Source organism: Ranitomeya imitator, chromosome 6 (assembly GCF_032444005.1).
Source record: "Ranitomeya imitator isolate aRanImi1 chromosome 6, aRanImi1.pri, whole genome shotgun sequence".
Classification (NCBI taxonomy): domain Eukaryota; kingdom Metazoa; phylum Chordata; class Amphibia; order Anura; family Dendrobatidae; genus Ranitomeya; species Ranitomeya imitator.
The window spans coordinates 509943104-509958081 of NC_091287.1; the positions used below are offsets into that span (position 1 = coordinate 509943104).

Genomic DNA, 14978 nt, shown 5'->3' on the forward strand with positions numbered 1-14978 from the left:
CAGCCCCATATTAAACACCCCCAGCTTTCATCTCACGGCAGAGTGTCATTACAGGTGTGTCATTACGGTGTGTCATTACATTATGAGGCCTCCACTTCACCCACACCCCTCGACCCGGCAACAAACATGGTGGAGGAGTGGGTCTTCTCCTTTCTTCAAACTGCACCTTTAACCCAATCCCACCTCTTCCCTCCCTTATCCTCCCCTCTTTTGAAGTCCATTCTGTCCGCATCTACTCTCCCTCCAACCTCCAAGTGGCCGTCATATACCGACCTCCGCGCCCGGCCACTGCCTTTATTGACCAATTCTCCACCTGGCTTCTTCACTTTCTCTCTGCTGACACTCCCACCATCATCATGGGTGACTTCAACATCCCCATTGATACCCTTCAGTCAACAGCCTCCAAACTTCTGTCCCTTACCTCATCCTTTGGACTTACTCAGTGGTCCTCCGCAGCCACCCACACGGATGGGCATACACTAGACCTGGTATTCACCCGTCTCTGCTCTCTATCTAACTTCACCACCTCCCCTCTCCCTCTATCCGACCATCTGCTCACCTTCTCATCCCTGTCCTCCTCACCAATCATCCATATCCAGCAACATGCGCACCCACGCAGAAACCTTGCACACCTAGACACCCACACACTCTCTGACTCCATCCTACCACTGGCATCCATATCCTCACTCCACGACACAGACAGTGCCGCTGCTTTCTACAATGCCACTCTCGCATCAGCTATTGACACGGTTGTCCCTCTCGTCCATGGCAGAGCGCGACGTATCAATAGACAACCTTGGCATAATAACACCACCAAAAAGCTAAGGCAAGTGTCCAGGGTTGCGGAGCGGCGTTGGAAGAGAACACACTCGCAAGACGACTTCACTGTATTCAAACAAGCAACACTCGCTTTTAAATCTGCACTCACCTCTGCTAAACAGGCCTACTTCACAACCCTCGTATCTTCCCTATCCCACAACCCCAAACAGTTATTCAAAACATTTAACTCCCTCCTCCGCCCCCCAATGCCCCCTCCAACCTCCCTCATCTCTGCTGAGGACTTTGCCACACACTTTAAAAATAAGATCGACCAGACAAGGCAAGACTTTATTGTTCAACCACCACAACCCCTTTGTATACCAGACCAATGCCCAAACCCCATAACCTCCCTATCCAACATCACTGAAGGGGGACTTAATTGTCTCCTCTCCAAATCCCACCTCACCACCTGTGCGCTCGACCCCATCCCATCCCACCTCCTCCCCAACCTCACCACCACACTTATCCCATCCCTAACCCACCTCTTCAACCTACCACTAACTTCTGGCACCTTCCCCTCTGCGTTCAAACATGCCACAATCACGCCTATCCTTAAAAAGCCAACCCTCGATCCAACTGCTATGTCCAGCAATCGCCCAATATCGCTGCTCCCATTTGCTTCCAAACTCCTGGAGCAGCACGTCCATGCTGAACTCTCCTCCCACCACTCATCTAACTTGTTGTACGACAATCTACAATCTGGTTTCCGCCCCCATCACTCAACTGAGACTGCCCTGACCAAAATCACGAACGACCTACTTATCGCCAAAGCTACTGGACAATACTCTGTACTCCTCCTTCTAGACCTGTCCTCTGCTTTCGACACAGTTGACCACTGCCTCCTACTGCAGATGCTCTCCTCCTTTGGCATCAAAGACCTCGCCCTATCCTGGATCGCCTCGTACCTTTCCAACCGCACATTCAGCGTCTCCCACTCCCATACTACCTCCTCATCCCACCCTCTCTCTGTTGGAGTCCCCCAAGGCTCTGTTCTAGGACCCCTACTCTTCTCAATCTATACACTTGGCTTGGGACAACTCATAAAGTCCCATGGATTCCAGTACCACCTCTATGCTGACGACACTCAGATCTACCTCTCTGGCCCAGACGTCACCGCTCTGCTGTCCAGAATCCCAGAGTGCCTATCAGCCATATCCTCCTTCTTCTCCTCTTGCTTCCTCAAACTCAATGTGGACAAATCTGAACTCATCATCTTTCCTCCATCCCACAAATCTTCCTTGCATGACCTATCTATCGCAGTCAATGACATCATGCTTTCCCCTGTATCCGAAGTCCGATGCCTCGGAGTAACCTTCGACTCTGCCCTGTCCTTCAAACCACACATCCAAGCTCTTTCCACCTCCTGTCGCCTCCAGCTCAAAAATATCTCCAGGATCCGTCCTTTCCTCAACCCCCAATCTACTAAAATGCTTGTGCACGCCCTCATCATTTCCCGCCTTGACTACTGCAACATCCTTTTCTGTGGCCTCCCTGCTAACACCCTTGCACCTCTCCAGTCCATCCTTAACTCTGCTGCCCGACTAATCCATCTCTCTCCTCGCTACTCCTCCGCTTCCCCCCTCTGCAAATCTCTTCACTGGCTCCCATTCCCTCAGCGTATCCAGTTCAAATTGCTAATACTGACCTACAAAGCCATCCACAACCTGTCTCCTCCATATATCTCTGAACTAATCTCTCGATATCTTCCCTCACGTGATCTCCGGTCCTCCCAAGACCTCCTTCTCTCCTCCACACTTATTCGCTCCTCATCCAATCGCCTCCAAGACTTCTCCTGAATATCCCCCATCCTCTGGAACTCTCTGCCCCAACACGTCCGACTATCAACCACAGTCGGATCCTTCAGACGGAACCTGAAAACTCATCTCTTCAGGAAAGCCTACAGCCTGCACTGACACCGCTGCTGCCTCATCACTATCGAAGCTACCGCCTCACCAACACCGGAGCTCCTGCAACCCTCAACCTACTGTCTCCTTCCCCATAATCCTGTAGAATGTAAGCCCGCAAGGGCAGGGTCCTCGCCCCTCTGTATCAGTCTGTCATTGTTAGTTTGTTTACTGTATGTGATATTTGTAACTTGTATGTAACCCCTTCTCATGTACAGCACCATGGAATCAATGGTGCTATATAAATAAATAATAATAATAATAATAAAATTACAAACACCTCTACAGCTGCAGCTCTCCTCTCACAGAGGCGTCACCTCTGGTGTACTACCCTTCTCCCACACTTACTGCCATGACATCAAAGTTGGAGGTGTTTGTAATGGCACTCAGGTCTGCTCTACACATATCAGGGCTGTCTGCCATTACATGTCTCACAGGATAAAGCCTGTTCTTCTAACCTTCTGAGGGTGTGTTCTTTTATCCCATCCTGGTTGTGATGGGTCATAGTCATGCAGGGGAAAAAGTACAACTCCAAGAGAAGCCAATTGGGCTAATCATAATTCATATCTAATCATTACAAGATAATATTTCCACAAAGGGGAGGAGAATACCATTTAAAAAAATAAAAATAAAATACATTTTAGCCAGCTCAGCATCCACTATTCCATTAGGTGGCCAGGTTAAACATGCTAAAACTGTTTAAAGATCCTTTTAAAGGGGTTGTTCAGTGAAAACAAGTCATCATCCATCCATGGTAAAATTGGCAGTACCGGGGAAGAATGGAGCAGCAGCACAGATGCTTAACCGCGGATTCATCGACTCCCTATGGGGCTCTTGAGCCCATCGAGCTCAACCCCATCAAGAACAAATGGATTAGTGATAGTTCGTCCAAACTGCAATATTTTGTAATGGGGTAAAAGTACCCCATTCTGTCAATTGGTGAGGGTCTCAGGAAGACAGACCGCCACCGATCAGTAAATTATCACCTAGCCTGTAGATGGGTGATAACTTGTTTTCACTGGACAACTCCATTAAGGTCTGATGCGAGACCAGTGTTTGGACGGACAGTCCACAACCCTACGTGTTTGCTGCTATTGATCACTGCAAGAAACCATGTCCAAGCTGCCAGTGGCGGAAAACTTGAAATAAGAAGTCTCATAGATCCTTCTATCATTCTTATATCTACGGCAACGTTACCAGCCAAGTCCTAATAACAAAACTTCATTGGACATAAATGCCCCCGGGACAGCCAGACGGCGCTCATCTGGTCACATGGTGGCCATCTAAGATCCCGAAGACCAGAGCTAGTTTGTGAATTCCTTTCGGTCTGTTCACCTGGGATTTCCCGCCATCACTAATTATCTTTAGTGCGCACTAAAAGCCTGCAATCTCATTAGCGAACTTTACAAGGTGACGTCCAGCAGCTCTTGCGGTTCCCAAGACATAGATGCCTCAGAGCAGAAAGCGATGAAGAGCATTTTATAGAAAACATCGCGTCTTACAGTTATTATAACGCCGCTAACGTCGAAGACATAAGAATCGCCACGATTAGGACAAATGTTAGGTAACGCCTAAATGCGACCACAGGTAGCCTTCCAGTCCATGTAGGCATAGAAATGGAAAACGCTCTGGGAATAGCAGAGACGTTGGTGCGGGACCTGAGGTTCTGCTAAATTCAGGTCATCAGTAACCGCTCGTCTACAGGTTTGGCAACAAAATGAGAAAAATCTTAGAAAGCAGCTGGAGAACAATGACGGATAATGCTCATTCTGCACAACCGGCGATATGCGGCCACTTCATAATCAGTGGGGTCCGTCCTTTAGTATCCCACTGATCCGGAGGACAGAGGTTGCATCGGTGGTGTAACGTTACATCCCTTTCACAGAGCACCGTGCCCAGCAATGGAGGCGGCCGAGCGGTGCCGGTGGAGCACCCCGCAGAGACGAGTGGCTGGGAGCACTCTGTGCAGGGAAGAAAACGTAAGAGGATGCAGTGCGAAAACCAGCGCCGTTTCCTTCCATCATAAAGCTATGGCATATCCTCAAATATGAAATCACATTGGACAGATGAAGGAAAAAGAAGAATAAAAACTTCGACCAACTGGACATCTGCACAAGTTCACCAGATAAGCTGTTAAGACCCCTGTACTCACCGTCGGCCGAATCTGACGATAACGACGGGTTTGGCCGACAGTCTAACATGTATTGAGCACTTTTCCATTATCTGATAAGGAGCCGGCGTGTCCGATCTGAGACTAGACATAAGTCACCGCCAAAGGATTCTGGCAGCCGCTCTCTCATAGAGAACATAGGAACGCTCCTGTGTTTGGGACTATAGAGCCATCAGCCAAATGGTCGTTCAGCTGACGGCATCTAATGTGTATGGGGGCTCGAATGGCTGCACTAGGACATATACGATGAATGATGGAGGTGCAGAGAGAAGGATCACCACCGATATGATATTGATGCTGTACACGGAGGATAGGGCATCAATACTCCGATCCTGGGAAACCCTAGAGAGGAAGAGGGGCTTGCCAATCAATATAAAGCTAAGTATTGGGCTCGGGTTTGATGATTTTTACACCTGAGTGCATGGTGGTATTACATTAGTAGATTGTGGTATTACATTAGTACATTTGCAGTTTTAGTATTGCAATTTTTGTAAAGATCCAACAAAAAAAAAAAAATACATCCCTATCCCGTTCTATAATCTGTGGACTGATCCTTGAAGACTACAAAGCAATTGCACACTCCTTCCCAAACCAGCAGAGCGGGGAGGCCCCCAGCCACAGGAATAGGGCCGATTAGTAGGGGATGCTTCCAGCAGCTCGTCCTTCGCCATTATACAACTATATCAAACGCTGGGAGAAGAGAGAACCTCTCGCTGCCATCTGTGTAAGTAGCCCGCACATTGCACAATGTCTACGACACCCCGTGTTATTAACTGCTGAACGCTGCAGGCTCTGAACCATGAAAGGCAGACAATCCCCCATAACCTTTAATAACGGCAACTACAGAAATACCAACATTTGGAGATAATTACACAGAAAGAACAAATTTCCTCATCCTCGTTAAAGAGGATGAACCAGAAGCTACTAACTACTTGGGAGAGGATTACTGCGATACACTGGCAAGTGTCAGCCCTGCAGGTGGAGTAGACTGGATGGCAGCACGGCTGGGAACCCGGGACTCCCATGTCCTAGTGGCTCCTGCCTCCTAAAGCCTCGGGCCTGGACTACAGATTCCAGCCGGATAGTCTGTACTACAATATGCAGGGAAACACTCAGGATTTTTCCTACAGAAGCGCTGACCAGGTAGGGACCAGATATGGTGCTGCCCAGGGAGCGGCGCATACAAAGCTGCCGTCACGTGCCACACCTTCATAATCCGGCCCTTATCGCCTCCACAAAGGGACATCAAACCCACAGATACTGGCCTCCACCACTATTGATAAGGGAATGTGCTCAGATAAGATGTTATCCATGCCCGGGTGATAACTGAGTGACTTCAGTGTGCTCGAATTATATTTATATGTCGTAAGCCCAGCAGCAGAGATGACAGATGGACGTTGTACCCAACCACACAATCTGCTAGGACAGCCAACATGGCCAGGTAAAGAGTTCCTCTGGCACCTCTCGCTTCCACATCAGGCTGAAGACATGGTTTTGACAGGCGCTTGCCAAGAGTCCTGGGGGGCACCTGTCTGCACAATCTCATCACCATGATGTGGAAACAAGAGGTGCTGGAGAAACCCTGTAAATAATTTGGACACGAAAACTAAGACATCTTAAATGTATTCAACCCTACAGGATTCCTACAAACATCTAACAGACATGGTTTGCCTTCTCTGGAGCCCACACTGATTTCGAGAAGAGTAGTCCCCCCAAAAAATGTATCTTGTAGACACAATGAATGAAAAGGAAGGCAGAAGTTACGTCACCCATCTCAAGCCAGAACGAGGCGCTCATAGAGTTGTATTGAGTTGTGACCTCCGGCTTACACCATGAAACACCGGAGCGATCCAGCAGGTCACAAACTGACGGAGACCGATGGCAATATAAGGGGTGTACTAAATATGCCAGGACCCCTGGTGATTGGGAAGATGGTAAATTGCACCAAGATAAGGTAAAGTAAGGTCACCATTGTTTTGAAGGGACTGTCAGCACTGAATGACTGCTCAACCAAGTGGGTGCTTCATGGCAGGGACGATCATTTACATACACCTTTCCCCCTGCTCGTTATCCCTCTGTACCTACCCCGTCTTTTCTTTGATTGACATCTCTGGCTTCATAGAGTCAGAGAAGGGTGGAGATAGATGGAAACCAAGCAGGTGAGAAGGTGTATATAAATGCACAGAGGTAACAAAGCACCGAGCGCCTGTGCTTGCTCTGAACAGTCAGAGTCCCTTTAATGGCACTTAATCCCTTCATCTCCCATATGACCAGGACAATTTTTTCAATTCTGACCAGTGTCACTTTATGAGGAACTCTGGAATGGATCCCACTGATTCGGAGAATGTTTTATTTTATCCATGAGATATTGTACTGCATGCTAATGGTAAAGTTTAGTCAATATTTTTTGCGTTTTCTGAAAAAAAAAATCTAAAATTTGACAAAATTTTTAAGATTTTGTAGTTTTCAAACTTTAAATTTGTGTGCCCTTAAATATCAGATCGTTATACCACACAAAAAAAAAACAACATTTCCCACAATTCTACTTTACATCAGCTTCATTTTTTAAACTACTACTTAGCCATATGGAGAGACTCCGCAGGAACGGAGCGCTATTAAGACTCCTGGAGCGCAGATTTTCCTAGAACAGTTTGCGAACTCCATATACAGAGCCCCTAATTCTTAGAAGAGCAGAACTCTCCTTTAAGTGACCCCATTTTGGAAATTATACCCCTTTGGGAATTTATCTCTAGGTGTAGTGATGATTTTGACTCCATGGATGTTTTCCAGAAACAAGCAGCAGTGGATGTTACTGAGTGAAAATTGCCGTTGTAGTGACCAGTACGTTGTAGTTACCAGCTCATACTTATGGCGACACGCACCTGTAAATTATGCAGGCTCTCATCGCTTCAGAAATGCCAAACATGTGGACGCTAAATGCGGTTTAGGCACACTAGGGCTCAGAAGGGAGGGGGCATTTTGATTTGAGAATTCGTTGGATTTGTTTATGAAGAACAAGGAGCCATTTCGCTTTTCCAGTACCTTTACACTAACAGTAACGCAGAAGCCTCATATTTCCGTTAACTGATGACAGATCCGAATGGAAACTTGCTTTTTTTGTTGGGAACATTTTACGTAACGTTTGGGATCACATTTATCCTGTCCTCTAGGCTGAGCACTTAATTCTGAGTTTCCATCTAACTCTGAGTGACGTGATTCAGATGAAAGCCCAGAGGGATCCATTCACTATAATGAGGCAGCAGAGTTACTCTGGACTACGTCTTGCCTCTGTTCAGTGTTGCCTTTTTCAGAAGTGCACAAAACTGTGGTCAAATGCACTTTTATGCATGCCTAAAAAGACAGCCAGACGGCGTCCACAGTGCCTGCATCTGCCACATTATAGGGAATGTTCCGCCGGGAGCTCCGTCTGAATCATGTATTTCACAGATTTATACAGAAACCCCGAAGTAAGCGCTCAGAGTAGTGCGCAGGATAAATGTTACCCGAGCCTTACTGCGATCTTTGGGAGGAAGAATGAACAAATCAACAGCAGGTAAAGAATTGGATTTATATATTTATTGTTTTACAGAGTTATTCGTGTGATTAGGAGACTTTATTCTTCGGGTAGGTGTGATTACAGATTTATATCAGGTTTTTGATGTATGGCTGTTGTCGTACACTAAAAGACGGATTTTGCATCACCATAATTTGAGAGCTATAATTTTTCCATATTTCTGCTGACAGTCAGCGTTTTGTTTTTTCTATTGGTACTGTTTTCGAGCACATGATAGTTTTTGATCGCTTTCTATTCCAATTTTTTGGAGGCGGAATGAACAAAATCCAGCAATTCAGGAATTGTTTTTTATTCTTTGGGGAAGGGGGGGGGGGGGTCTTTTTTGATGCCGTTCCGCACATGGTAAAATTGATCAGGCAGCTTTATTCTTCAGGTCAGTACAATTACAGAGATGCCACATTTATATATTTTTTCTGTTTTGGAACTTTTACACAAAATCTATTTTATATAAAAAAAATATTTTTACATCTCTATTGTGAAAACTATAGCTTTTTATTTTTCCACATATGAAGCTGTATGGAGACTTTTGTCCAAGATGACGTTTTCAGCTATACCATATTTCTTTCCATTCTGACTTTTTGATATTGTTTAATCCACTTTTTGTTCGGCGGTATGAAAAAGCATATTTTTTTTTACCACGTTTATTGATTATTTTTTTTAAGTGTTTACTGAACGGGTGAACTACATAAATCTTTTTTTTTTTGTTATTGGTATGTTTTTGTTCAAATATTTTTAGAATATTTTTTTTTTTCTTTACTTAGTCTCTCTATGGGCCTTTCATGGCTATGATCATTGGCAGTAGCTGGCAGACCTGAAGGTCATCATGACAATCTTAAGTTGCCATGGTAATGATTGGGCCCTCGCAATGATGTCACGGGGGCACTGTTCGGAAGGGAGAGGGCGCTCAATCCCTCCCCCAGCCTTCCAGATGCTGCAATCGATATCACTGCATTTAAGGGGTTTAATTGCCCAAGGCGGCGCGGGAACCGCTCTTGGCAGTGACAGCCCGGTCGGTCTTGGCTTCCATTTAAGCCCAGATCCTGGAAGCGATGGGGGGGGGGTTACAGTCCCTGTGCCCCACACAATCGCAATGACGTACCCACACTTCAAATGTCAGGAGCCCCTATACGACAATTGGGTACGTTAAAGGCCATGAAGGGATTAATAAACAACTATATACCGGTAACTACCCCCATTCAACATGTAGGAAGAATTGGTCGCTTTGTTTTATTTTAATGACTAAAGAAAACAATAATTTCATCTTATTAAAGCACATTACATCAGGTAATTACCTTGTCGACTGCATCTGCCGAGTTGTTTCAGGATCTTCAAACATCTTCACGATCGGTTCCGTCTCCGCTTGAAGCTGCTTTAGTTGTGCTACAACTGTGGTCCTTTTTTCCCTTAAGGCTAGAAAGAAACAGCCATGTTAGCCGTGTTATACAAGTAAGGCTACTTTCACACTAGCGTCGTACTCGGCCCGTCGCAGTGCGTCGGGCCGAGGTACCGACGCTAGCAGTGAATGCGCCGCACAACGGGGGCAGCGGATGCATTTTTCCAGCGCATCCGCTGCCCCATTGTGAGGTGCGGGGAGGAAATGGCGGACCGTCGGAAGCAAAAAAACGTTACATGTAACGTTTTTTGCTCCCGGCGGTCCACCATAACACGGCGCAACCGTCACACGACGGTTGCGACGTGTGTCAATGCGTCGCTAATGTTTGTCTATGGGGCAAAAACGCATCCTGCAGACAACTTTGCAGGATGCGTTTTTTCCCCTAAATGACGCATTGCAACGTATTGAAAAAAACGATAGTGTGAAAGTAGCCTAACAGACCGGCCAGGAGTATAACACAGGATCATCTTTAGCTCCATGAAGACTGAGATCAAGGCCTGTTCACAGCCCTGAGAAATACTGAGCCCTTCTAACATGTCAGAGGCATGTGTAACAGGCGGGCTCAGGAGCAAACTCGCACTATACTTAGTAGATGCCGGCTGTGTTATACAGCTATCTGCCTTCACCTGTCCTATCATTACACCTGGCAGAGTAGTGAGCCCTGGGGAACCCATTGTCCTCTGGCCACATGACTGCAGCGGGGTAGAGTTGCATGAAGCAGCCGGCCTCACGTCTGCCCTGCTGCTCCATATTTAGGTCTATGGACTGGCACACACAGCCAAATGCTGCACTCATCTCCTCCTCCCCTCACCCGATTCATACCTGGCCATAGGACCATGATCAATGGAAAACCAGGGAAAAGGGGGACTAAAGTCCCCTGTCCTGCGATTGGTGTGGGTACCTGCAAAGGAACCCCTCAATCTTTCAGAGGATTTATGACACTGAATTAGCGCTTTAAGCCTGACTTTACAGGACCACACAAAGCAATGGACGGACATCCCACGTCATTAGACCTGTCTGATCATACACCAGTACATCTACTATGGCTGTGGGCAGAATAATGACTTACCGTGTGGGATCTCTTTGTCAGGATAGAGGTTTTTATAAACATCCATGGCAAAGTCCACCATGTTGGTGTCACTGAGGAGGTCCAGCTTCCCCTGCAGCAGCTCCTTCTCATTGTAAATCTGGGGAGATAAACGGCACATTAACAATCATATCTTAGATGAAAAGTATCTTGTGGTGACACCGCTCCCACAACCCTGTAGCCCACCAGTGCAGAGCTACTACAGGGGCATATCAGCACAAAACGACTGTTCAAACCAAGCACAGAGTCTGTGCACCTTTGGCGTGGCCGAAAATAATAATAATAATAATTTTTATTTATATAGCGCCAACATATTCCGCAGCGCTTTACAAATTATAGAGGGGACTTGTACAGACAATAGACATTACAGCATAACAGAAATACAGTTCAAAACAGATACCAGGAGGAATGAGGGCCCTGCTCGCAAGCTACAAACTATGGGGAAAAGATCAGTCCACATTCACACCTACTCGTCGTCCATCTGTCCCCTCCTACCTTTGGCTCCTGAAATGTCAGTTGACAATCAGGGTGGAAATAGATATAGACGCACAGACCCTTTTGGCCATGACGAGGTGCACCCAGCGCCTGTGCTAAGTCTGAACAGTCAATTTCTGCTGACAGTTCACCAACAGGGACCAGGAGGAAGGCAGGTTACTGTAACATCTACATTATCAGTGTGATCACCAACGATGCCTAACTCAGAGGGCTGAAATGGAAAAACGTACCCGGATGGGCAGCGATCAGATCTACCGCCTCCCTGATGGTAATGTTAGAATAGACAGGGGGTGATAGGGAAATGCCCGAGAAGATGACCGTTACCAAGACAGGCCGTTATCAGCGACAGGCAATACAGGAAGAGTGTAACATACAGCCTGGACGTGGCTCCAGGATCCACCATCCACTGTGCGGTAGGTAAGGGCATCTGTCAGAGGGGCCGGACGTGGCATCACATGGGCACTGATCCAAGGAAACTAAGATGGAGAAGATTCACCAAAACTTACAGGGACTGTCAGCACAGGATGACTGTTGAAACCAAGTACAAGCGCTCGGTGCATCATGGTGGGACCAATCATTTAAAGGGAACATGTCACGTAAAAACCACTCGGTGGCTCAGTGGTTAGCACTGTTGCTTTTCAGCGCTGGAGTCCTGGGTTAAAATTCCACCAAGGACAACATCTGTAAGGAGTTTGTATGTTCTCCCCGTGTTTGCGCAATTTTTTTCCGAGTTCTCCAGTTTCCTCCCACACTCTAAAGACACTGATAGGGAATTTAGATTGTGAGGCCCATCGGGGACAGCGATGATAATGTGTGTGAAGTACTGTGGAATTAATTACGCTATGTAAGTGAGGTAAATAAGCCTGCAGATATGGGGTTAATCTGCAGGATATTGGCGTTCTGAACCTGCCAGACTCTCCGTGCAGAGCGCCGGGTAGGCTCAGAACGTTATTCACCTGCAGATTAAAGGAAACCTGTCACCCTAAAAATCATATATGAGCTGCGGCCATCGGCATCAGGGGCTTATCTACAGCATTCTGCAATGCATTCTGAAATACTGTAGATAAGCCCCCGATGTATCCTGAAAGATGAGAAAAAGAGGTTCGATTATACTCACCCAGGGGCGGTCCGGTCCGATGGGCGTCGCAGTCCGGCGCCTCCCATCTTCGTAGGATGATGTTCTCTTCTCGTCTTCCCGCTCCGGCGTACTGTCTGTCCTGTTGAGGGCAGAGCAAAGTACGCCTGTGCCGGAGCCTCAGTGTGAAGACAAGAAGAGGACGTCATCCTATGAAGATGGGAGGTGCCGCAGCGGGACGCTGGGTGAGTATAATGTAACCTGTTTTTCTCACCTTTCAGGATACATCGGGGGCTTATCTACAGCATTACAGAATGCATTCCAGAATGCTGTAGATAAGCCCTGATGCCGGTGGCCGCAGCTCATATACGATTTTTGGGGAGACAGGTTCCCGTTAACCCCATTTCACCAGGTTAATGGCATTTTTTCATGTGACAGGTTCCCGCTAAATGTCACTTCATCCTGAGGACAGTTCGTTTAGTGATAGAAAGCGGAAGTCTTTGGGATCGGTGCCAACGTCCTGATTTCTGGGGTTCTGACCGCTGGGACCCCAATAGATGCAGAGAATGGGGGCTCTCCAGTTGGCATGGAGCAGAGGCCGATCATGTGCAGCTCCCCTCCATCCATCCTATGTGGGTCTGACCGCTCCTGTGCACTCCCATATGGTGCGGCCGCTGCTCCATACATCCCCTATGGAAAGCTCCGGCGTCTCGCACTATTCTGTACCTGTAAGTGAGCAGCAGCCAATGATACGAGCCGGGGGACCAGGCGCCAGGGCAGAGCTGGTTATTGGGGGTCAGAGACTGGAAATCCAGAGTATATGGCACCAGCGCCTGGGAAACCCCATATATAATGGCTGACGATGCACTACACACTGTGGAGCTGCCCTTTAATTACCATGACAACAGCAGGACTGGCCCTGTACCATGTGTGCACTGCTCCCCGCCCGGCGCCCCTTTAGCCCAGGCCGCAGCCCCTCACATGGCCCAGGCCGCAGCCCCTCCACAGCCGCAGCCCCTTCCCGCCTGCTGCCCCCTGGTCACACACAGCGGTTACCTCTTTAACGGACAAGAACTCGAGCAGCGGAAACACCAGATGCCGGTCCAGAAAGTGAGCGATCCTGGTGGTCAGATCGTAGTCCGCCATGATGGCTGCCGGCGTGAAGAGGAAGGCTTCAAAACCGACCAAACTTTACACAAACAGCGGAGGACAAGACACACAACGTGCAGGAATCACTGAGAGGCGTGGCTGCCAGAAGGGCGTGGCGTGCGCGGTGACGTAGCGAGAAACGTCTCTATTCTCAATAGGTCCAGTGTCCGAGATGGCGCCGCCATTTTCTTGGAGTCCAACTAGTTTTTTTTTTTTTTTTTAGCTTTGTCACTTGAATATTGGCGGCAAACATATAAAATCCCCCCCTTTTTTTTTATTGACACCTGAGCTGTAGTTACGGGTCAGATATGTATATTATATTATGTTATATTATAGTCGGTTTGGTTGGGTAGAAAGCACCTCTGACTATTTTTACAGGATTTTTTATGGCCTCTGTTTGTTTTTTGCAGCATTTATTTTTTACTTATTGCCAATAGTTCAATATTTGCGTTTTTTAAGTTTTATTTTGTATTATTATTTTATTATTTTTGTCTTATCTTTCTTCTGGTGGATTTTGCACAAATTCAAAGATTAATTCTTTTTCTCCCCTTGTTTTGCACCTTTTTAGAGGAAAAGGGGTCTTCTTGTTTCAGAAAGCCCCTGTCGCGCAGCGGCCGTTTGATTAAAAATAAACTCACCCTCCCCGGGTCCAGTGCTGAATCTCTGTGCTGTTATTGCCTACAGCCTTGACTTCACGCTGAAAGCGCTGCAGCCAATCAGTGATTTCAGCAGCTTGTTCTGTCAGCGTGGAGTGGCTGGTGTCACTGATTGGTTGCAGTGTTGTCGACTTGATATCAGCACTGCAGCCTGTAATAGACACCATGAGCAGTGGAGGCTGAGTGCTGGACCCAGGGAGGGTGAGTTACGAACAATTTCTTTTTGTTTTGTTTTTAATTGCAGCCGGTTGGACGGGTTTTTTGAGACTGGAAAACCTGTTTAAAATGTTGCACATTAGGCCTCATTCACACATGCGTCTGTCACTGAGTACAGACAACGATTCACAGATCTTGGCCAGAGTCTGACAGCCTCATGTACGTATGTGTAAGGTAGTAGCTGGTACGCGGGATGCAGTGACGAGCAGGAGGCAGAGCAAGAGTTAACAGGTTTTTTTTATATAAAGTTATCACTGCAGTAAATATACACAAGGCGTAAGGGGGTGAAGGTAAATAGGCACACAGCGTGTAAACGGTAATCAAGTAATAACAAAGGGTCAAATAACAAGTTAACTTATCAGTCTCTGGTTCCTGGACGATGGAGGCTGGAAAAAAAAAATCCCACGATAGCGCCGTAGGTGATGCATGACGTCTCGGAG

At 47.1% G+C, this 14978-nt stretch overlaps 1 protein-coding gene across 1 annotated transcript in view; it reads right to left on the bottom strand.

The window, feature by feature from the left end:
* The window catches only part of EIF3E (eukaryotic translation initiation factor 3 subunit E), a 50486-nt gene extending 36756 nt beyond the window's left edge, over positions 1-13730 (bottom strand). The window contains exons 1-3 of the mRNA XM_069731777.1: positions 13574-13730; positions 10930-11047; positions 9760-9877 (exon numbers count right to left, since the gene is read on the bottom strand). Of these exons, the coding sequence (XP_069587878.1) occupies positions 9760-9877; positions 10930-11047; positions 13574-13663 (326 nt within the window). The 5' untranslated portion in view covers positions 13664-13730. The remainder of the gene's footprint in view (positions 1-9759; positions 9878-10929; positions 11048-13573) is intronic.
* Positions 13731-14978: the final 1248 nt, after the last annotated feature.